The 25,798-nt window shown below is 39.9% G+C and overlaps 1 protein-coding gene across 2 annotated transcripts in view; it reads right to left on the reverse strand.

The window, feature by feature from the left end:
* Positions 1-25,798, reverse strand: part of ALK (ALK receptor tyrosine kinase) — a 328,498-nt gene that overhangs the window by 163,248 nt on the left and 139,452 nt on the right. For both annotated transcript variants that reach the window (XM_074578928.1, XM_074578927.1), the window contains exon 4: positions 14,228-14,429. In XM_074578928.1, the coding sequence (XP_074435029.1) occupies positions 14,228-14,429 (202 nt within the window). The remainder of the gene's footprint in view (positions 1-14,227; positions 14,430-25,798) is intronic.

The raw sequence follows: 25,798 nt of genomic DNA on the forward strand, positions 1-25,798 counted from the left end.
GTGCACTAATATTTAGATAGATTTACTTCGGAGCAAATAGTAAATGACTAGGAAGCTGCTTCCATTTCTCATTCTCATTCTGATTAATGAGATGGAGGAACACTCCCTCCCTTCCTTCTCCTTCTGTGGTTGAAAACATATTGAGCTTATGCCTCTTCTACACCATTAAAAAATAATTTTAGAATTGCATTCCTTAGCAGATGGATGGGACTTGCATGACACTGACGGCTTTTCCACAAGAGAATAAGGATCAGCAAAGCCACCCTTCAGCAATAATTCCAGGATGAAGAATGTAAGAAGATACAGCACCAGACTGTTGAAACAGCAGGCATGCATGCATGCACGTGTGTCTCACACACACACACGCTATGTGCACAAGCAATGACCAGCCCATAAACAAAAAAATCCCTCACTCCATATAAAATCAAGCAAAAAGAGAATGAGAGAGAAAACAGCAACTTTTTTAGGGAGTGTCAGAGAAAAGGCCAGTTCCTGTATATAGTATAATGCACATGTGAGGGAAAGACGACCAGGAAGAAAACCAGGAATATCATATACAGAAAAGTGCAAACATAAAATACAACTGAGTAAGTACTGAGTAGCCCAGAAACAAGCCTAAAGCAGCTTCTGGGCTACATGAGCTGTGAACAATAAATTTTTATGGTGTTTGACGTATCCAGTTTTCAGGAACACAAGGCTTTCAAATCAACAGGATGACCAAAACCATTGGCTTCATTGCCAACTTTTCTTCCTTAAAAAGACAACCTGTGGATCTTCAACTCCGAATCACTATTCTGGTCAAAAAGGGTAACTGTTTAAAAAGACAGTCAATAAAGGCTATGTCTTTGCCCCTCAAGAACATCCTGAGCTTTCCAAGAGGATGTTTAAAATACTTTCCTGAGGTAAAAAGGCATCAAAATCCATTTTACACCTAAATGCCAAAAAGAACCACAAACCCAAGCCACTCTCACTAGGGCTGTCACAGGCAAGGAACAGAAAACAAGATACTTTCTGATGGATAATTGAGCAACAGCTGAGTAAAGAATGACATTAACCTGCAGAAGTTATTAACATGGCTTGCTGTGCCAGAACTGAACAGTTACATTACAATGAAAGTTGTTTGTAAAACAAACCCTTTCAGTCAGTAGATAATAACTGAACACGATCATGGCATAAATTATTACCAAAGACTACAAGTAGAAGTCATTAAGAAGAAGTCAATAGTGAGAAAAAGCAGTCCTATCAGTCCTAGACACAAAACAAGTCAGTAAAAGGCAACAAATTTCCGATTTGAAATCTAGTAATTTGACAGACAACTCCTTTTTCACTCAATAATTAATAAACTTGTCCTACCCAACAGTGATTTTTCTCCACTTTACTCGTAAGTCTAAGAAAACATGGGACTCTCTGGCTTTGCTATTACACTTCATTAAGTTCAAAAAGCCCAAACAATTTGCAAAGTAGCATCACAGTTGCATTTTTAAAGCAAAATATGGATATTCATTTATCAGCATGTTTTACTTTGCTTAATAAGCTGACCTGCAGTATTTCTCTCAGAGTCAGTTCATTATTCAATTGCAGTCCCTTATGATGCCATATTTCTCTATGGCACAGACAGACACTCAAATCGTGGTGTTATTCCTCGTGCAAAGAGTTTTCCCATCAGCACTCATGATGATGCTCCTCAAGTCATGCAACTTCCATGGCATGCCACATCGTGGCTGGAGAAGACATACTGTCTCCTCAGAGGGTTAGAGAACCATCCCTGTGAAAACGGACATACAAACTTTCTTGCGCATGAGCTAAGGCAGCAAAACAACATCCAGGGTATTTGGGGTTCGTCCAAGAAACCAATATTTCATTAATCAAAATTGAACTTTTCCCATTAAAAGTTCTGATTTAATGGAAGATACAATTTCTCGATAAAAGAAATTGTGTGACTGTCTTAAATTATTTCTGGCTTTTCAGTTGGATACAACGTGCTTCATTCCCATTTTGCCCCCTCCATGACATCCCTGAGACTCCATTATACATGAGGAGTTTCAGCCTTTCCAAATGGCAGTTTCCTTCCTAAGTCCAGCTTCAAAAGAAAGGGAGAATTCATTTCACCGACTTGCAACATCTCTCTCAGAACGCAGGCAACGCAGAACACTTTCTGTGTTCTGGAGCTAAAATGTAGCCTATCCATTGCAGTTAAGCCTGCGGTTCTGCCAGAAATGGAAAACTAGTAAGACATTCAGTCACAAAAAAAAAAAAAAAAAAGAAAGAAAAAGAAAAAAACACAACCAAAACCCATACTACTCAAGCTGACTGCAGAGGCAAATAACTCAACTAAAAAAAGCCATCAGGATTTTGCAATTTTAATTTCTCTGCTCATTGAAGCTTTCTACTTTAAGGCAATTAAAATCAGGCACCAAAGGCACATGAAATGGGGATTGGGTAGTGATTAATTTGAGAAAGAAATGTTCACAATTCAGTTAGACACAATTCAGACATTGATGTCTTAGTAGTGGCAGTATTAATGCAATAAGGAGACCTGGGAGGGGAAAGAGGAAGAGAACATGTAAAGAGTATGTGCAATGCCCGTCCTCTGCAGGGTGGACATGTATCTGCCATTTACTGCTCATGATGAGGACTCAGAAGCAGATGCAGAGCTAGAATTTTCCTAGCCTATGAACAATTCATTTTTTTTCTCTTAACTTTGCCCCTACAACTGTTTCTGCATTGCAGCAAATGCGGAATCTAGATTTTGTGCGTATGCTGAAATTCAGCAGATTAATGCTGGCTCCCCAAACAGTGCTAGGCCACTCACCTGAGGTGAAGGCGGTACACATTAACATCTCTGCTGGAATCAACTCCTTTGACTCTGAAAATCCAGATATCAACATTATTTCTTCCCATTAAAATCTGCACCCTTCTAGTAAAAATAATGCCATAAACGCAGTGCCGCTCAGCCACACTTCTATTGAATACCAACGTCCCTAATGATCTGCTAGAATATGTCTTAAATGCTCGATGTGACCTTCTGTATAGTACCACCTACTTCAGCAGGTTTTAATGTTTTTAAGAGCCATTCAGATCACTTGATGAAAGCGTGATGTATAGCATCACTTGATTCATTTGTAATGGCCCTTTCACCTCAGTGAGGCCAGTTTGCAAGCTTCCAACAAGCTGGTGCTTGTGTCCTCTTGGCAGAGATTTTCCTCCAGAAGTGGCAGCTGAATTGCACAAGGGAAGGTGTCCAGCGCTCACTCTGGGCTGCAGCAAGCAGTACCAGACCTGGGCACCCAAAAGAAGCTGCTCTGTGCCTTCCCCAGCCTTTGGACCCAGAACACGTGAAGAAGAAATATACCTGAGGCAAAGGCAAGCAGGACAGGAGCAAGAGACGGGGAGGGAAGACGAAGGGAGAGAGAGAACAAGACCTGCTGAGGAGCTGGAACGTCTGTTTAGAAGAAAAGCCTGTAAGACAAAACTAGAAGGGAAGAGTATATTGAGATAGAGGGAGCAAGGAACAAGGAAGCCCTGGGAATAAGTGAGAAGAGATAAAAGAGCTGATGGAAAGACAGAAATTCTGTTGTTCAAAACACCACCACTCTCTTTGTTTTCAAATTATTAAGGAAAGAAGTCAGTAAAATTATACAGGGTTTTCTTTCCTTCTGTAATAGCGTACTGGCAGCAAGCAGTGAGTGGAAAAAAAAAAGCCAGATGTTCTTGAAAAAACAATTTAAAAATTGATAGTGGTCTGATTGTTGATAAACATCGAAGTTGATAATATTGCTCATTGTTTGAGAGGGGCTGTTTTGCTAGGCACCGTCAACTGCAACTGCCTTGACACCGGCAATCAAAACCCCCTATCTAAAACAGAAATAGTAAGAGCAGAGTCAATTCCCTTTCAAACAGTCCAGATACACGCCCCAGCCTTGACCTGGAGAAATTGCCTAAAGAAATGAAAGGAACTCAAGTTCCCAGACAACTGGCTTTAAAAATAAAGGAAATCAACTTGTGTCCGATGTTATCTAGACACCTCTAAGAAATAAGCCTCTGAATAGCTCATCTGGCATGAAATAATAACAAATTGCAATCATCATGGTTTTGATATGGATCTGAATTGTCAAAAGCATTAGCCCACGCTTCCCGCACCACGACCTCCTGAAAGCCAGGCGTTTAGAAAGGAAAGGAGCAGAGATGCAAAAAAACAGTTGCTAGATTTGAGAACACTGTCTCCATTCAAACTGATACAATATCCAGATGGATCACCTCACATTTTTATTTTCTGGTGTGGTAGCACACTTAGCTAGACGCTCTTAGGATGTTTAACATCCTAAAAATAATCAGGTCACCCATTGCACTTAACATACTGATAGTAATCTTCTAACTAAAGTTATCTTAACGTCTCTGAGAAAGCACATTACATAGGGTAAGTTTTTCTACACTTTGTATTTTTCTTATTCTGAAGAAAGTCAGATTATTTGGCTTCTTTATTAAAAAGTATTTCAACATAAATATTTTGATAAAATCTTCCCCCTGGTGTAATTTTGTTCTCTTATAAAGGCATCATAATAACTGGCCACTGATCTAAATATGAGAGACAGCTGAGTTTGTCTCATTTACTCTACTGCTTGTCCTCTTTGCTAGATGAAGCGGAGTCATAAAAACTTCATTCCCTTGTAAAAGATTTAGAATTGTGCCGATCTTCTGCAGTGTAATCATCATGCGAAGTTCATCAAGGATGGCAGACCGTGCTGCTGGTTTAAGTCCCCGATTAGAATAGCTTTGTCTTGTCAAAAGGAACTTTATTATGTGTCTTTGTGGCCTCAATCCATCAGCATGAATGGCACGCCAAGTCAGGGATGATCAGGAAAAGCTCCAATTACATTCAGTAAACAAACTTCACTGCTGCTATTTCCAATAGAAAATCATATTTAGTCAGGCAACAAATATCATAAGGTTACGGACTGATGTTTATAAAGAGCTGGCAACTGTACACGGTGACTCAGAGAACTCAATGTCCATAAAGAAAAACAGATGACCACATCTGTTACCCTTGCAAAAAAGACAGGGAAAAGGCAAGTACTTCCAAATGCGATGCGGAGGACTGTTCATTTCTGTATACAACATACCAAAATGCTACTGTGCAGGCCATGAACGCTCATGGCTTCGCTGTATTGATCCATTTTAAGAATAAGCATTATTCAGCACAGTGTATGAAAAAGCCTTCTGCCACAGTGCACAAGTCAAGAAATACGCTGTGTAAAGCGGCGTATAAAGCAGATCTGACAACCCTGCCTGAAACGCGTGCCTTTGGTGTTGGTGTCAACCCAAAACCTTGTTTTTGCCAATCTAGCTGCTGACATTAATGGTTTGCCCCGTGAGACAGTATTTTGTTACAGGAATATAACTTCTAATGTAACAGATGTGGGCCATAAAAAACAAAGCAAACAAAGGTAGCTATTTGACAGAAAAATGACAGAAAACTGCTTTCAGGCATCAGCAATACTATTTAACAAATACGGTACAAAAATTTTAAATTAAAAGCTCTGCAAAGTGCTTCACACTGGTGTCAAACACCACAGTCCTCACTGTATTCCTGCAGAAAGAAAGCCTGTTCAGTACTTTCCTCAATTGCCGAAAAGAACCCCAAGCTCCTCCTCCTCTGCCACTGCAGCAAGCATCAGCATCTACATAGTTTCTTAGCCTTCAGTCCCTTCAATTTTCCAGTTGGGAATTTATTGAGAATTAACTTGCAAATTCCTGTTGAATAAATCTTTGATTTCTTTTTAATACGCAGAAGTAAATTGTAAGTTAGTGGTCACCTTTATCAGAGTTTTCTTTCTTCTTTCTTGAAGGGAAAACACCTGATTTACACCATCACTTGAGAATAAAGGGCACCATTTTTGGCAAGGCAGCATTACAGACAGTGCTCTTTAAAGTGAGGGTGCAAAGCTGCCCTACTGGACTTGAACCCTGTGGTGTGAGTCATGAAACAGAACTGAGATAATTTAAGAGCAACATCTGAGAACGTAGCTTAGAATGCAGAATCAACTGCATTACCACTACACTAACACTCTTAGCAGCTGGATGGGTCAAGGACATGATTTCTAAGTCTCGCAAGGTTATCAACACCTAGTTAATAATTTCTGTCTGAATTCAAAGGGAGGACTACTACACCTTGTAAATCTTCTATAGTACTTAATACAGCAGGGTAGATTTGCCTTGGATAAGAAGGACATTTTCAAGCATTAGCAAGGAAAGCCCCAAGGAAATTGCGCGCAATGACAAAACCATGCTCCGGGGTGGGACAGCCACAGAGCAGGTTGCACAGAACTCAGAAGGTTTTTAAGGTCAAAAATAAGTAGCAGATACAGAAAGCAATTATACCGCGGGCTAGTTATAAAACCTTGCCAGCAGCAGAATGACAGGGAGCTTAGCTTGAGGGGAGCAGAAAAATAACTAGAAACAAGGCTGGCAATATTAATGAGGCGTGTTGCCTAGTCTCTGAAAACAAATGTTGAAAGCATCTTGGCTGTGGGAAAGCACACTTGGATGCTATGTAGCAAAGGATCCTAACGAGACTGTCTGCAATTCTGTACAGCAGAAAGGACACCTAAACGAAGAAAAGAAAAGAAAAGAAAGACAAAGAGTGTGTGCATGTGCTTGGGAAAAGGAGGCTGACTGGTGTGCATATGTGTGGCATGTTGTTTGCTTGCTTAGGTTTTAGGAAGCTGAAATTCATCCTGGCATGTCTACACTGATAGGAAGCGCAACATGGGCTAGTGTCAACATGGGGCTGTAAAGATTAGTTTGGGATGACTTTTAAAAATTGAATAGAAGCCTCAGCTAGAGAGCAAAACAAGAGATCTATAAAATAAGTGAAACAAGTTAAAAGGAATGATGGGGGCGGGGGGAGAAACCCCAGACTTTGGAAAGTGAGACTAGCATAACAACCAGAAGAGAGGAGCCTGCAAATAATTCTGAAGGACACAAAGTATAAAAGTTTAAGATGACAGATTTTTGTGACAGGATTTGGACAATATAAAAGGTGGATTAGGTTGCTCAGAGTGGTCTGAAGAAATTGTTTCAGCCATATAAGAAATAATTTATATTAAGGAATCTTTGGTTTCAAAAGACCAAATACACAAAGCATCAAATACACAAATACACACTTCTAAGGGTGCCCCAACTCTGTTACCGTAGTCAGTTTGGCATCATTTCTACAGAGTCAGATATGCCAGCCTCTGGGCTTTCATGCATAGAAGCAGCTCCCAGATCCCAAGGAGGTCACCAACAGGTGCTGCAATTATTTGGGAAGCCACAAGAATCCTTGTGCCAGTGCACACTGGACATCCAGCTCATCACTTAGCCTTCCTCTGCTACAGTGTGTTCAGCATTGTCTTAAAAGCAGCAGGAAAGGATACTCCACTAGGTATCCCTAAAACTGAACACTTACCCTGAAAAATAAGTTTATTTTTCATCTCGACGTGTTAAGTAATTTGCCAAATTTTGATATGTTTGACAAAAATTTGCCTCATTTGCTACTTTTATTTCAACTTAAAAAGGACTTTGGTTGGTTCAGGAGGTCCTACAATATTGTTGTGTAACAGTATGATATACCACAATAGTGAATGGCACTCAAAATTTAGTTTCTGGTAATACTAATATATCATTCTTTGTAATAAATAGTTCGCTTCCATATACATGTGTGTAAGAGGAAATAAACTGTTACAGTCCAATCTCAATTGATAATACAGTAAATCCTTCTGGAGCAGTTTGCAGCTACTGCTTTGTTGTACTTGAGTTACATGCAAAAATAAGGCACACTCTACGCAATGCTGCATAAAATTTACACAAAGGATCCACGTTTATCTCAAGAAATAATACAGTACTTCATCAGCAGCAAAACCACTAAGGAGTTTAAAGCAGAAGTGTACAGACTTGTACCTACCTCTAGTGCTGAACTGACAACTTAATCTACATAATCTAGTGCTCAAGTGGAATGGGAAAGCAATCTTTCCAGACGTTCGTACTGTTTCATAAAGCTTTGTAGGGCTCCATTTCACCTTATGCATTCTGAAGAGTTTTGATTTAAATCTCCTCATCCATTGAAAACAAACTAGCGATGAACTCCTCAAGGTGCCACAACCAATAGAGTTAAAGCTTTCTTCAGCTTTAGTCTTGAGACACTGAAAGAACCAAGGTTTTGTTAGGAGGAGATAAAAGACTTCTTTCCAAATACAAGTGTCTGCTATGAAAAGGACTGGTTCTTTACAGGTATCAAGGACAGTATCTTTTGAAAAAGGAAGGGGGAAAAGAGACAACATCATCTCTGTTGTTTTTCTCTTTTTCTTTCTTTGCGTTTAATTTGACAGACTGAGAGGGACTAAAAGTTGGCTAGTGGATAACAGCACAGGAAAAGTTTAAGTGCTAATTTTCTGTCTAGAACAACTGAAGTTTCTTCTCTAAAAGTACGGATTAGTGGTGCCTGCCCACCAAGGCGGGCGAGTTTAGTTTCTAACGAATCCATAAATCCAGATTATTTTCCTGGATTACCTGAATTTTTCAAATGTATAGTTTAGACTGAATGACTTAAACTCCTGATTTAGAATTCTCTGAGGGTAAAATGTGCTGTAAATGTTTTGAGACATATTTTGATGCCTAAAAGTGAGTTTAAGTGCCTATATGAAGTACCCCAAATACACACACTTTGGTCTTTGTTATTCTTAGTCCTAGTCCAGACATTTGCAAAACAAAGACTTGAATTTAGTAAAGTGTTTTTCAAGGAGAAGAATTAAAAAAACCCATCCACCAAAAAAGCCAAGCAAATTCGTATTACCACTAACCTGAGAAAGATACATTTAAGGTTAAATGGTTCCAAGAAAGTAAATTCCTTCTACTAAGCCCCTGGTCTGTGAAACAGGCAAGTAAAGTTATTGGAAAGAAAGAAAAAACAAAACACTACAAAAGAACAAAAAAAGGAACACCACTAGTACAAGAAATAACCTTCAGAGACTTCAAGCCCCAAGGTCAAATGTGACAGATGCTAGTGATTCCTTCATTTATTTTTCCTGACATTTATCAATGCAATCAATCTTGAGTGAAGTTGTAGATGCCAGAAAGGGAATAGCCTATCGTGATTTGTAGTAACCTTCAAAAACAGGTGCTTTTTCTCTGTTGGAAGTGCTCTGTGCAGAAATACATATGTACCTACTAAAGTACTGGCTATACAGGGTAGTATTTTATGGCTTCCTTGCTCATGCATGCATGCTCAGATCTCAGGTTTTATTTAAGAGACACCTTCTATTAAACGTATTTGCAAAGAAGTCTTCAGATGAATCTCAAGTTTGATTAAGGCTCTAGACCAGTCTAGACATCCTACTCGCAGCTCAAAATCGCATGTGACTTGCAAAGTCATTTTATGCAGTTTTTTAGGTATGCTTAAGTCAAAGGGTGTATAGTTCAGTACCAACATTTCCATGTAGTGATTCTCCAGTCCATATCCCCTAAGTGTGGGGTGACAGAACATATCATGCTGATCTGCCAGTGCCACAGCCTCAACCTCCCTTTGCCTCTAAAGCGTTGCAAGGATTTGTAGAAAGAGATAAAGTCCCGCTAATATAACGCAATTAGAATCTAAAAAGACACAGACAGGTATCTAAGAGAAACTACCCTGCTCTTTTTTGTGGGGAAAAAGTAGCAACAGGACACAACAGGCAGTGTGCTCAGCTCATGCAGGAAATGCGGGAGAGATGTCAGAAGTTAACTCAATCCAGTAGTTTACATCTTATCTTTTGAATCTACATCTGAAGAAGGCTGGCGTCCTGGTATTCCTGCTGGATAGCTGATCTGAGTGCCTTCCCTGTCTCCCCTCTTCAGGGAGGCCTCAATTACCTTCTGTCATGTGAACACTATTAAGATCCACTTGTTACATTATTATTTTGGGGGCAAGAACATGACTATAGAATTAGTGATGAGGGAGGTCTGCAATGAAAGACCAAATTGAAGTTATACTGTCATTTGCTATGGGCTTATTTAAAAGTTGACATATAGTATATAATACTGCAAGTTACCATTAATAGTGCAGGTAGAGATGTAAAATAATAATGGCAATTAAAATGAGGAATGATATTTTTGTCCTTGCCCAACTCTAACTTCTCCGAAATACACAGATCAAAAGAAATAAAAATCAATCCTGTACTACAAACTCCAACCTTGTTGACAAGTTTTCCTTTGAGTTTTCCCTGCTTAACTAAGCACATTTACAATCTTACTAGCTTTATATTTATAAATTTAACAGATGGAAAAACAAATAGGAAGTGAAATGAAATCAGTGGCCACAGTGACAGCCTGAGAAGCACCCAGAAATCAACATTCAAATTGTGGAAATAACTCTGCTTTGCTAAATAGCCAATATGCTACGTAAATGTACTTGCTGCCTCCTCACCTTCAGTAACACAAAAAAGGAAGTCCATTAAATAACAACAAGAAAGGATCATATACAGCACCATGGGAGCAGAAAACCAGCAAAAGACAGTTCCCACATCTAGAGGTATTTGGGATAAATCAGAAAGTGCTGTGCTCCATGTCAGGAATTATAATAACTCTTTTGCCATTACAAAGGTTTGGTAACACTGCACTGATTCTCTCCCTATATCACTCGCAGGTGCTTGCAAAACACAACAGAATTGTAAGAGATGCCAGAAGAGAGTAACCATATCCAAAAACACATCCATAAAGTCAGATCATCTATAAACTTATCATGCAATAAATCTAATTCTAACAGAATACAGTAAATGTGTTGTCCCCATAGAAGAGTCCTACTGATTGCTTAGGAACTAAATTAGACAAGGTCTAACCAAAGGTGTTCCAAAGCCCGCAGATTAAATACAGAGTAAGATCTTTCTGCCCTTTAAAAAAAATAAAAAGGTATACAATTCTGTTGAATTGATAAACCAGGACATAATTGTCTTCTGAGTGGTAAGCATTGTTGCAAATATTATGTAGAAATTTGGCAAAGTTTCTGTATAATACAAAACGAGTATTCCTTTGCTAGCCTCTGGTGTTTCGCCACACAGGAACCATTTGCAGTTATCACTTCTGGCATATTCTTCCTGGTGTCTGTTCCATCTGCCCTATCCTATTGCTATGTAAAGCATCTTAAATTAGCTCGCTTTCTTCCTACATGCAATAGATCAGCTGCAGTGAAATATATCAAGTAAATAAAATAAATAAAAAATAAAATAAAACAACTACACATCTTCCACACAATCTCTGTAATGACTAATGCCTCGTTATGGAATTGGGACAATTCTATTCCACAGGCTTGGGCTATTTTTTTATAGAGAACGAGACCAGAGAAGCAAACAGTACATCTCTAGTTCTGCCTTTAAGTCTTTATGCACGCTGATTATCTATCGAAATTACACCTGGTGTTTTGCACACAAAGAAACCATGGTTGAACCCTGGTAACAAATAAATTCTGGGTGCTATGCTGTCTCTACCTGACTAATAAAATTACATAGCTTTACATATGTTCTATTTAAAATCAGCTCCAAATGCTGTCAACCGAAACCTTTGCTTGTCTGGTTTCACCCTGAATGAAATAGTAATTCCTGACAGCATCTACTTCTTTCTCTTGTAAATGCAGGTGAACTGTGAAGACCTTGTAAGATATTAATGTATGTAACTCAGGTTATGCCATTTAAAAAAAAGAAAAAAGGGTAAAAAGATACCAACACTGTGCATAGTTCAAGATATGAGAAAATACACCCTGGAATTAATTTATTGCTTTACCACCCTTCAGGTACATTTGTTTCAATAAAACATACTCCTCCTGCTATGAACTTGATTTTAAGCAATGGCATGGACTCAATACTGCACATACAAGTCACTGGGAACTACGCACACTTTATACCTCTTGTTTGCAGAACAACATATAAAGCACGTAGAATCAAAGGAGTGTCACCTGTGAAACACTAAAGTGTTTTTATTTCTAGAACAGGCTCATCACTGAGGAATTCGATTACCTTGCGCCCAGAGCTAAAATCCTTATAAAATTTTAGAAATCATTTGGTTATAGCATGGTCAAAGAAGTCATTACAAAACAATACAATTCTTTGCAATTTCCAAGACAAAATAAAATATTAAACAGAACAGATTTCTACTGTAGGATTGCTAGTTCATTTAAGAACTTTATTGAGTTATTCTTGACTTCCAATTACCTATTGTTGATTACTATTTAAAGAAAAGATGATTTTTACAAAAGTGAGATTTGCATGTTTTGTTATCAGAGCTGGGATAATAAAATATTATTGCTGCAAACAAAGAGCAGAGGAGCACTCGTAAGTTCTGGAGTGAAGGTCCAGGGCAAATGATAACAAACTGCTACCCTGTCACCTGTGGCTGCAGTCTGTGGGTAGACACTTAACTATCCCTATGCGACATTTATGTGGGCACAATATCAGAGTCTTTCTGCATTGCTGAGCTGGAGGAAGAGCTACTACCTCTCACAGTGAAGAGACAAGACCAGAAGGGGAAAAAGGGACTAGCCAGTTGCTCCAACTGCAAAGTTTTATAGCACACAGAGTACCAACGTGTCAGCTATACAAAACCATAAAAGCCACAGGCATAACCTTACTACCCTATGTGCCACAGAAATGCTTTTGGTGAGCAAGCTACACTCCTTGCAAGTACATGGGATAGCCAAGCTGCAACTAAACCCCCCTCTTTTAAAAGCACAGAGCCTCTTTACTGTGGCGACAAACTCCATCTGCAACGCACAACTGAGCAGTCCATACTGTCTCCAGCAGATGGCAAAGGCAGGCATTTGTTATCATAGTTCAGTGATCTTTCCTTTCCCTTCAAGGCTCCTACATTTGGCACTTGCCTGTGCTCCCGGTGAGCTCTGCCTGCCCACAGATCCAAGATAGAGCTCCTCCACACAGCACAGCAAAGTATTTCACCCACAGCAGTGTTCCTTGCGAGTGCCAAGGAGCAGTGGCACTGCCAATGCAGGAGGCACTTTGCACAAAGCATGTTTATTAGCTGTGACATAGAACACAGCATTTGCAAAGAGCTAAGGAAGAAGACAGCTGCTGCGGCTCCCCTAATTACCTTTCCCCAGACATCGACAGTAATTTACAATTTGGATTATGTTGCTGGAACTAAGTATGATCTAGATCCACACACAATCTCTCCTCCTCATTTTTATAGGCCGTGTGTTATACGAGAATTACAACTATTCAAACTGTTTCTATGAGTTAGGTTATCTCCTGTAAGGTTTTTTATTGCGCGTTCTCCTTTTGCTACTGGAAAATACAGAATTTGCTGCAGACAGTAATCAGATAATCACACCTTGTTACAAGCACAAGCCAGCAGGATTTGCCATTAGAAACTCTCTAATCTATCACATCAAAACAAAGAACATTTGAGATGCTTAGTAAAAACTATGCTTCTTAACACACATTTCACAGCAGAAGTAAAAAATAAAAATTAAAACATGCAGTATATAGAACAGGTAGAACATTAGCCTTACATATATCCAAATTCAATCCTAAATTACTCCACTACTACAGCATTTTGAAATGTTGTGTTCACCTCCTTCTGTTTTGCTGCTAACTAATATTTAAAAGAATGCACAGGAAGTCTGACAAATTAAGACGTCGTCAACAATTAAGATTAATTGCAAAAAGAGGATAAAACATTTCAAACAGTTGCACCCTTGAAAGATCAAAAGCTTTCCTCCTCCGGCAGCAGCTCTGAACTTTATTGACAAGAAACGGCATTTAAAAGAGCACAAATGCAAGACAAAACTTAAAATGTACACAGGCACATGAAACTGCAAAGACTCAGTAGATATTCTAAGCCCAATAGTATACTTGGGTAAAGAAGCAGTAAAAAGAAACCAGACAGAGAGAATTAGACAGAAAAGCATTAAGCTTAGGATGAGTACGCACACTATGTCTGTACTTGCAAGCACTGAGAATAAAGATGATGTGGACTTGAGATTCACTGCTATGTGGATCCAGCAGTTTGGTGATGCTTTGTGTGTTAAAATAACCACCAGTCTCCAGCTTACACAATAATTTAGACCCAGGCAAGACAAACATCTACCCAGTGTGGTGTCCTGCTCCCCTTAGCAGACGTGCAGCATGTATTTTGTGGCTGTACTGCTACACAATCCTGTGATTCTTCTCAACTTCAGCTGCGAGTCAAATGAGAGGATGAGACTTACCCATGTTTCTCTGGACTCTTCGCTGATAAGATTTCACCGCTGCTTTCATCAATGGGAAGGACACGAGCAACATATTCTCCGCTCTGCTGGTAAAACTTATAAACAGCCACTTGAACTATGCATTGGTCACTACTGCTCCTCAGCCAAGGGCTTAGGATGATGGGGCTTGGCCTCTCTGATGCATTGAGAAACAGAAACGAACCTAGAACAGATGAGGCAACAAGAAAGCTTTAAGAACAAAAAAAAAAAAACAATAAGCCTCACAGAGTGAAGATGAACACTTGTAATTTTTATGCCACAGCTCACTCTGCAGCCCTTCCGTACCTCCCAGTCAAAGATTATCTTTGTCAACTAGTTTGAAAAGTTTGCTCATTTCATATTAAACCCATTAAGATCTTCCCAGGCAGGCAACATTTCAACTCACCTTTAGACGGTCCAAAACAAAAATTACATTTAGATTTAACTCCCAGAAGAAAAGTCATACGTGGAAAAAGCCATAAATATTAAGGGCAGGGAAAAATAACAAACAGTAACAATAAAACTCAATCAACCAAGAGACTTCCAAAGTTAAGCCCAGGCAGGTGATTAAGGAGTTTTAGTTCAGATTCTTGCCTTCATATAACTATTTTTCCTGGACTTCAACCCCATCTCTGTAACCTCTCAGGTGTAGTCCAGACCCAAACATTATGGCCTTGCTTCAATGGGATCCTGACTTGACAGCTCTTTTTTTATATATATATATTTTTAAGTTTTTTACATAATACTTTATATCTACTTCTCTGACCTAAATAAAGAACACAAATTCAATAGCTTTACTTTTGCTCTTCTATAAACAGAAGAGTGCAGCATTTTAAGTCATTAGAGTCAGGATAAAGGCCTGACATAATTTTATTTCTTCAGCAATTCATTCTAATGTATTAATTTCAAATGTGGCTAATCCATATTAAATATTTCATTATTATCCAGTACATTGACTTCCTTGGCCTAATTCTATTTCAATACAATCTGAGGCTTATCCAGTGGGACGGAGTTAATGTATTTTCATCACACTGTTGCTCATTTCAGGTAAGTCAAATGACTCTGTTTTGGCAGCTGACCAGTTTACCAATTTGTCCACAGAGCAAGCACACTGGGGTGTGTAGTTGGTAAATGAAAGGTCCAGTTAGGTAAATGAACGGGACCAATCCCCGAAGCAAGAAAAAATGTGATATTCCAAAGATTCTAGCAAGACTGATCAGATAATCAAGACAATGAGATTTCATCTCCTGGAGAGTCCACTAATAAAGCCTGTCCATTAAAACGTGCAGATCTGATGAACAGTTTAATTTCATAGAGAGAAACTAAGGCTCAACAGGGCTGTAGTTTAAACCTCTTTTTAAGTGAGCATGAATTTTAGCAGGAGCAGCAGCTTGTTTTTGAAAATACCAAGGTTGAATATTCAGAGGAATGATTTTCCACATCACTGAGCATGGCTCAGCTGAGATCCAGGGTGCCCAAAATCCTGTGGAGGGGCCACAAATGGTCCCTGCTTGCTTTCACCTTGGTGTCTAAGCTGTGGACCACAAGGTGCAAACCAGCCATCCTGAGCTCCTGTGGTAGTTCACCTCATCCTAAAATGGATCTGGTGAATTGTCCTTTGGTAGTTCCCGTTTCTCTCCACTGAACTGAGGGTCAAGAGCTCAGATTTGAATATCTCATGGTCAGATGCAGGTTTAGAACAAGGGAATTGCACTCGTGCTCACAGATGTCCCCTTTGAAAAAGTCTGATTTGTCAATTCATCTAGGTCACACACAGGGTAATAATGGAAGGGCTAAAAATGAAACCTGGATGCCTGTCAACCACCACGTTTCCCTCCCATACAGACATTTATCATAAGCAGCATTTTTGACACCCTTGTCAAAAACAGTGTTCTTGACATTGGGATCACATTAATGACATATCTAAAACTAGAAAACATTAGTACTGAAAGAAACATGCACAAATACATAAGGTACAGCCTGCTCAGATGTCAAGATTTGTAAACGGAGAGGAGTGAAATGTAGCAGCATTTATTTGTTTTTTAATAACAAAACTCCTTCATGTGAAATAAGAGCCTTTAATCCAGTTACTAACGGGAGGGTTTGATGAGTTTAAACAAACGCTATTATTGTCACAGTTATATATATGCAGTATTTTTGCTAGTCAGTAAAATAAAAACAAAAACCCAGCCACATGTACCATCCTTCCCTGTCTCTCCCTTTTGTTGCAAACAAAAGAGAATTAGAGCACTAAATCTTGTGGCTTTAATTGTACCATCCCCATAAGAATACTGAAATCTGTGACATGACAGGGAGTAAAGAGACTGCTGCTGGTGGCAGAAAGACACTAAGCGCTGCAATAATTGCTGATGGTAACTTGCCAGGTGCAAGAGCCATTCGCTCATCTTACTGCCTTGCATCAGGGAGTCAGTTTTAAAATAACAAATAAAAGGTAGCTCTTATTCCTTCTTTTCTTGCAGTGGTTCTAAATAAAGAGAGCTTCCAGGGATAGTCCCTCTTATGCTCTGTCTTGGGGCCAGGTTTGAAACGTCAGTGAAGTCTCGCAGCAAACAAGGCTAGCTGCTACAGCAAATTTGTGAGGTAGTCACTAACCTCCTTTGTTCTGGCTTTTGTATTTCTACTCTCTATTTACAGGGCTCACATTTTGCGATTGTGGTTTATTACGCATCACATGGGCAGTTCTATCTACTAAATTATACTCCTAAAAGGAATACAATTTTGCCACGATGGGGTCTACCCTGCCACACTCTCCCAGGAAGGCAGGAGAACAGCCCCACACTACGCTGCTGTGAAGCGGTGCCTAGAAAATCGCTCCAAAGGACGCAGCTATTACACTGTGATGCCTCACCACCAGTACACAGTCTTGTCAGAAATGTCCTCTTAGTACATACTTTTGGGGAGATCACCTACATGGGAAAATACTAGAGCTATGACAGATTATCTTTTTAATATTTTTTTTTATTTTTTTTTTTATTTAAAAAAAGAAGAGAATAAGCATAACTTTGTTCTTGCTTTTAAAAGCCCAGCCATCTCATGGGTGACTTCCCTGTCTGCTGCAGTGTTCGCTTTTTGGTCTTACTGCTTGTCTAGTCCATAAGTGCTATGGAAAGAACTATCAGAGCTGCATCTGACTCTGGTGTTACTGGAACTGTTTCCAAAGTTGAACTGCAGGGTACTTGCTATGAAACCACACAGAGAGCGCAGAGGCTTTGTTACACAGCAGAATCCAAAGATCCCTGTCCACATACTATGAGTTACATCTGCTTATTGCAGAGCAGACTGGTTAAGTTCCTAGAGTAGCTGGGCCTAACACCTACAATGTACATTAACATCGCACATACTCTTTTCCACATAAGCAACAGACTCAAAACACCAATTAAGACAAACCCAATTTCATGAATTTGCTGTCTCCAAAGCATACACAACATGTCTGTTAGTTGACTGCATACATACACGCACATACACAACGACAACCCACCAACAGAGGCCCAAATCCCTCTTTCATTGAAGTTGACAGGAATTATGCTACTGAAATCAATGGTGTCAAACCCCGCAAAGGAATAACTAACGTGTCTGAAGTGTGAAATGATACATTTTGAACACAAATCCTCATACTCCTCTCTTCCTCTCAAAGGCACAATCTCTCAGTCACTGCTTGCCACTGTTTCACGAGATGGCCTCCCACGGGATCGATATGAGCACCATTTCCAGGATCAGACCTGGATCAGACTTAGAAAGAGTGAAAAGATCAGATGGAGGTCGATTCCTCATCCATGCTGAGGGATAGAAGAATATTCTGATTCATATCAATGGACGTGCTGGGCAAAATTAGAAGCTATGTGTTCTCTTGTATTTCCCTCCGGTGGGAGGGAATCCATGTGTCACACTCTATTTGAGATCACTATGTAGACCCATAAGACTCGAAGGTTCCAGATATAATTTCCTTGCACTTATTTTTTCCTATTAGCTTGCAACTCTAATAAGGCTCTTGGGATCTTCCCCGGTGAATAACTAGAAAAAGCACTGTAGCTTCAAACAAACTTCTGCTGCTATTTAGATATCAAGGGATATAAGCTGAGATGAAAGGCCCCTTCATGGTACATGCTGCCAGTGTCACGTTCTACCGCTCAGGACTCTGAAGGGTCTATTCGCTTTTCAGAAAGATGTTCACCAATAAGTCATTTCAGGAGTCTTCCACAACAGGGCTTAAATTGGACTCTGGCGGCACAACGCAATGCTGATATTAAAGAGATGCAGTTAAAATAATCACATTGTAACTAGATATACAGCCACAGACTGCGGCACTTAGCACTTCCTGGGTCCTGAGCTCATTCATCATCATCACACAGAACCATGTGGTTGCAGTGCGAACAGCATTCAGGCTTCTACACCAAATACACTTGTGTTTGCATTTTGTGACTGAAACCCTACAAGCTGATATTGCTCTGTGGCATTTCAGAAACTGCTATTCTAAATTGCAAATACTTTATTTTCCACATTCCCCCTAAACTCTGAGAGAAACCTATCAATAGTACTCAGCTTCTAATAATATTTTTCCCTACATTTTTAATACCTGCAGTCATAACGCAAGGGTTTTCCTGATCCTCATGTGTTGTGTCTGATAACATCTCTGGCAACTTGCTGTCACTTCAGACAAACACACATGAAAAGGTACTTATGCTTGAGCACAGGGAATTACTGCAGTTGACATAAAATGAATATTACAAGACAAATTAATATATCCTGCATGAAAAAAATGCTGTTGATCCTTTGGAAGCTTGTTTACAACATTTTAACATTCATGTCACAAAAAAGGGAAGGATGGCTTATCAGTTTAGCAGCAAGATGTTTTTGAGATGATGAAGACAGCTTCAAGTAGCTCCGTTCAGAACTAATGAGGTAACAGAGATATTTGTAAAGAAGAAAACTGATGCTAATCTACTATGCATGTACAGATACACTATGAATAAAGCACCCGTCAAAAGAAGCTTTCAAATAAAGGGGTAAGACTCAAAACCACACCAGCAATGAAGACCATTCCTGCAATCTTTGGCCTAACATGCTTGTCTGATACTGGTGCATAAAACATGAAACTCATGCCAGTGAGAACACTGAGGAAACCCTGAGATGTTCATAAGTCAGAGCCATCGCTTGGCCCTAGGAACTGGGCAAACTTAGTATCCTATTACTAGCCCCTTTAAAAGCTGGTCATCTGAAAACTACCCAATAGCTTTGAACGTACTCTGCTAACTGCTCATCTCTAAATCCTTCCTAGTCGATCTCAGGGTAAACGCAGTAAAAAGCCAGGTCAGGTTCTTCTGCTAAACAACCTCATGATACTCAGCGAGGTCAGTGCACCCTATTGCATCCTTTGACCTTTCTGAGGTAGCAGTCTAGGAAAGACAGCTGCAGCCCAAAAGGACAGCAGCCTGAGAATTTACAGTGGAAAATAAGGAAAGCGTTCACTGCAGAAAATGGCAACCAGCTCTTCTGGGACAAATACATGGAGGCAACTCCTCAGCTTGCACCTGAGGGTCTAGGATTTCAAGCATGAGATGTTCTTGTATACCTGATATCACACAATTGAGTAAGATCCTAAAGACATGACATCAAACAGGGCAATGGGACATAAAAAACGGTTACAAAAGTGGCATGCATTAGAATTCATGAAAAGGGAGGTTCACATTATTTGAAAATAATATTTAGCAACATACCCAAGCCAATAATACACACAGAGCAGACATCCAGATACCTGATACAAATTAAAGTGTCCCCATGCCAATTCAAGCAGATTTCTTCCCTAATAACCAAAACCCATAGTTTTGTTATTTTAACTTACTGTCTTGAAAAGCAAGGCTCAAAACACAGCTAAACTGAATTAATCTGATCACAGTTATAAAGCAGCAATTCAACAATCCTTTGCAAAACTGATAGATTCTTATTCTGAACATAAACTCCATCTTCCTACTAAAGGGATTTTATTACCTTTCATGTACAAGCTCAATACTCTACCAGATTAAATTAGAGCTGTAAAAACTATTAACAGTCAACGTCTGTTGGGGACTGTACAGTAGAAAAAAAAATTTAAATCAAGTTTTATGGTCTTTGGAGATGCTGACTGGAAAGAATGTTTCCACTAGTATCACAAAACATCCCACAGATGGATGGATTCTTCATTTTACACCCAACTTCCAAATTAACTATTCAAGCAAAACTCTCATAGCAGGAGCTCAGTAGTTGGCAAAAGCCATGGAAGAACCAGGCACTACCTGAGTGACAACATTAAGAAAAGATACCATTATACTTTTTCTAGGCTTATTTATATGGATTTCCTAATTGCCTCATCAAGGCTCTGAAATGTGCTGAACACTAAGAATGTGAATAGTCTCCAGTGCTGAGTGCAATGTGACTGCATAAGCACCAGAAGATTTGCAACATGCTATACTTGCATCTAACTTAAAATTCATGAAGGTAACAGCCTTTGAATTATTACAAAATTTGGAGCTGAACAATTCTTAACAATCTAATTATGGTAATTGGATGATATCTTACCTCTTTTGAAGTCCATCAGAGTTCTTGCTATTAGCTTAAATAGAACCAGGATTTCACCTCTAATACCTAGCAGGTATGTGAGCACGTTTCTCTAGATGATGCAAGAGCAATTCAGAAACGCTAATGAATTCATACTAACTCTTGTGGGCACGTAATACATTACAGAAATGGACAAGTTAAGGCAGACATTAAACAACTGCAAACAGCATGTGGCCAAGATTGGTATCAGAGCAGAGATCTGCAAGTCAAGGGTCTCTAAAATTACCTCCTTTTCAAGTGTTTTTCATTTCCTAAATATAAAGAGGAAGGCAAATAATCCATCAAATCAAAAGAAAGTAAAATTTTGTCCTCTCACTAAGGCATCAGGCAAATTTGATTTGCCCCATATGATTTCTCTTAAATTCAAATATTTCACTCATATAAAATCTTCTCCCTCAACCAACCAGTATTCTCTGTGGTCCTTGGGAAGTGCAACAGTGCTATAGAAAGAAACATAATTCAAAGTTATGAAGGACAGGAGTCCTCCCTTTTTCCTTATTAATTTACCTGTTCTCTTAGAGGCAACCCTAAAGCCTTACACACACAGAGACCACTCTTCTAGGAGTGACCTTCAAACAACTCTTTTACAGGTTTCCCCTGTTGCTTCCCTAAACTTAGGCATAGTGTCCAGAGGAACACTATTCTAAAACTTTATTACTATTTATCAGTTATCCAATATTCCCTAGCATATCCATCTGGAAAGCTGAATCCCATCACACTACTTACTTTAGATAGACAACAATAAAAGATGTTTTTCCTCACAAAGCATTTTACATCCAGTTTTTCAAAAGAAAAAAGTCAGAAGGAAGAAGAAGAAAACAATTAAAAGCTCCAGGTACCGCCTTCCATAACGGGAGCTAGAGCCAGATGCTCTTACAGCCCAATTCCTAAATGACTCAGCAGTGTTTGCTCCCAGCTGAAAAGCACTGAATTGAAAAAAAGTAGTTAGTTAATTAAAAACTTAAAATTCAATTCTGAAATTAAAATCTTTCATAGACAATGACAAAAGAGTGTTTAAATAATTCAGCCTTGCACAGCTGATTAACCAATACGCATCTTCTCTTTTGCTGCTGACAGAGGCAAACGGCAAGTTACTTTTGAGATCTCTGTTCTGAGACTAGAGAATACAAGAATTTTCTGTTATGAGCAAGACAGACAGACCGACCTAAAGGGAAAGCTAAGAGGAAGCTGGTTCTGTCAATAAAAACAGAGAGGCAGAACGTCTGTTCAGTACTTCACAGTGTGCGGACTAGTTAAGGGGAAGTGTGAAAGGAAGCCCAATGCTGTGCCTCTAGTTACCACTTTGCTCTCAAGTGTGCTTACTTGATTACACTCGGGAGGCTAAAAGCTTAAAAATTAAGAAGTCTGACAATACTCTGATGCACAAGTACCTGAACAGAAACATGCCTGGAACAGAACGGGTGTTGCAACAACTCACAGTTGAGTAACGTCAGAGATCACATTAAACAAGTAGCAAGTACTATGAGTTATTCCCCCAAAGAACTAGAAAAGCCACAAGAGAAGGCGCATAATTAAATCTATTTGCTGTAGCCCTCCTCCTCGTTCATTCTGTGCCAGGATTAAACTCATCGCATAGAGGCTGCCATTATGTCAGCTTTAAGTGCTCAAGAGTCATAACTCAGACCATTGGAGAATCATGAAACTGGTTCTCAGATAACATAAATAAGATAAATCTTGAGGAGATGGTGTCTTTTAATGTCTCATACATTTTAATCTGTCCTTGTCAGCCTTTCCTCTACATACATACATGTACATCCATGCACACGGTACCAGGAGACAATTAGTTGGCCAGCTCTCCCCAAATGTATTGGGAAAGGCGATGATCCTGTCCAGAGTTTGTTGAATGCCTGATAGCATAAAGCTTCTGTTGCCAAATCCCTGCCTATCCTGAGGCTCAGCCATCCTTCCTCCATCTCTAGTGTCCACACCCTTCCATCCCAAATCTGCCTTTCAGTAACTCAGTTATCAGTTCTGCACTATCAAATCTGCATGCCAGTTTTGTCTGGCAAACCCCTATCCACTCATCTTTTAGCTCCAGAGCTTACTCATATTTTCTGTGCTTTCCTAAGTCATCATTGCAGGGAGGAAAAGGGAGAAGAGTGGCTTGGCACACCAATTATAGGATGGAAAGAAATGCAGATGGCAGAAACCTTCTGAGGACCACTCTGCTCTCCTGTGAAAATTGCAATGGCTGCTGGTTTTCCTTCTGCGAATTCAAAAAACCCACTTGACATTCATGTATAGGAAAAAAGCAAGCTTCACCCACACACCACTTGTCAAGGAGCAGACAAGTGAGAGGACAACGACCCTTTCCCCTAGGTCTGACAATGGGTTAGAGCTTCTCTCAACATTGACAGACATGCTGATAAATGACGTGGCAATCAATGAAAGAGAATAGGAGTCCAGGAGCTCACATGCGATGAATTTTCCCTGGGCCTTCAGATCACTTACAAAAAGCGTTCTCCAACAACACAGTTAAACTTCACATTTAGATAGCATTTTATAAATTCAAAATATTGCACAAACATTAACTGATTAAATCTCAGGACTCTAAAAATCCATTTTTCAAATTGGAAAAGATAGCACAAAAGTGAGGGGCTTGCCTCCTTAATGCAGTAAAATAAGGCATCACATAGAATTAGTAGTTTGAACTGCTCAAGTGCCAACAATATTATTTACAACAGCAATGTTAATTTGAAAGAGCTGGTTTCATCTGTTTCTTGCAGTTAGCTCTTTAATTAAAATTCTACCTAACCTGCCTTGTTAATGAAATAAAACAGATTCTCCTTTCTATTCTAAAGATAGTGGCATAGGTGAAGGAAGGAGGATGGTTCAGATGAAGGTTACATGCCCTGGTGAGATCAGATCTCAATAGACTGGACTCCAGCTATCTTGTCTCGGTTCTGGCCTCTGGCCTTCCAGCACAAGGAAGGAGAAGATCCACCCAGTGCTGTCACTGTTTTACAACAAGATCACTGAACCACATGAACTGGAAGGCCCCTGTGCAGGTCTCGGTCCAACAACCTGCTCTGAACAAGACCATCACCAACATTACATGAGAGCAGCTGTGGCTTTGCTCAGCCAAGTCTCAAAAGACTCTGGGCATGGAGATTTGACAGCCTCTCTGTGTAACCTGTTCCAGCTCCCCGCTTCCTGGTGAAAGTCTTTCCTGAAGTCCAATCTGGGCCTCACAAACAGCAAACTGTCACCACTGCCTCTTTTATTATCTGTTACTGCTGAGAAAAATTTGGGTCTGCTGTCTTTGTATCTCTCCATTGGGTGGTTGTAGGCTACTACTAGCTCATGTCTCAGATACCCCTTTCCAGCCTAAGTAAGCTCAGCTCCATCCACCTCTCCACAGGGGGACGTGCTACCAGTCCCCTGAACACACAGGCAGCCTCCACTAGGCCCTGACAGTTACTCCACATCCCCCTTGACCTGATGCTGCACTGTCAGGACCTGTCCCAACGGCAGAGCTTCTCACTTCAAGTGGCTCCACAAGGCTCCTGTTAGCCCAATCCTCAAGTTTACCAAGGTCCCTCTGGAGCAATGCTCTGCCATTCAGTGCATCATCCAAGTGCCCTGTCCTCCCCATTGAGGATCATCTAGAAATTTGACCAGTGTCTCATCATGCAGGTCACAGATGAGGATACTGAGCACTACCAGCCCCAATACTGGCTTCTGTGGGCAGCTCTGCTTTATGCTGGCTGCCACTAGACATGAAGTCACCATGTATTATTAGCCTCTGAGCCCAACAACCCAGACACTTTTCAACTTTCCCAACAGGCTGTTCACCCTCCCAGACCTCCTCAGCTCCCATATGAGAGTGCTGGGGATGATGGTGCCTAAAGCTTTATTGAAGTCAAGGCGAAGAGCATCCACGGTTCTCCGTTGCTCACACAGCCAGTTATTTGACACAGAAGACCATCAAGGCCAGTGACCTATGATTTATCCTTGGCCAATCCATGCTGACTATTCCAAACTATCTTATTGTCCTCTACCTGTTTGGGAATGGAGTCCAAGAGGACATGCTCCATGATCTTTCTAAGGACTGATATGAGGCAGATCAGACTGTAGTTCTCCAAGTTCTCCATTTTGCCCTTCACAGAAATGAACATACTGCTAGCTTTTTCAGGTTGTCAGGGATTCCTTCCCTTGCAACGATTTCTTATAGATTTTAGACACTAACTTCAGCTTACTTTTATAGCACCTTTGGGTTTACCCAGTCACAGGGATTTGAATGCATCTATCTTTTCTGTGTAGTCCCTAATTTTGTGCTCTCCCAGTGCTGGCTGCCCCATTCCTGTTACATGACAAGGCCTGGGAGCAGTCTTGGCCTGAAAAATGCAGCAAAAAGAAGGTGCTGAGTAATTTCACCTTCCTAGTATCACCTGTCATGAGGTTGTGTTGTCATGCCCTCCTAAAAATGCTTTAATGTGCACCAAGGAAGACCAATGGATCATTTTAAATACTTTTTTTTCTCATAGGGACTAGGAATCTCACTGAAAGTCAGACTTCATTACAGAGAATACCTTAGAAAGGCGTTGCACCAAGGAGTCCAAGAGAATGAGGGAAAAGACAGCTGGCAGCTATGAATAGATAGTGACAACAACAGACAAGGAAACAAAAAGGAGTTTCAGTCATGTCAAGAGTGACCACCAAAGCATATGTATTTAAAAATATTTTTGCTACAATACCAAACCGTAATTCCTGTGTCTCATCTCTTCAATTTGCTATTCTTACTGCAAGGGCACTGTGATTCACTTAGAAATTTCCTCTTATTCTGTAAACTACCTATCACACTCTTTGGCTCTGAATTATAGAACGGTTTGCGATGGAAGGGACTTTAAATATCATCTAGTTCCAACCCCCATACAATGAACTGATTGGAATATTAAGGACACTGCTTTTTCCAGCGCA

This window comes from Larus michahellis, chromosome 3 (assembly GCF_964199755.1).
Source record: "Larus michahellis chromosome 3, bLarMic1.1, whole genome shotgun sequence".
In the NCBI taxonomy this organism is placed as follows: Eukaryota; Metazoa; Chordata; class Aves; order Charadriiformes; family Laridae; genus Larus; species Larus michahellis.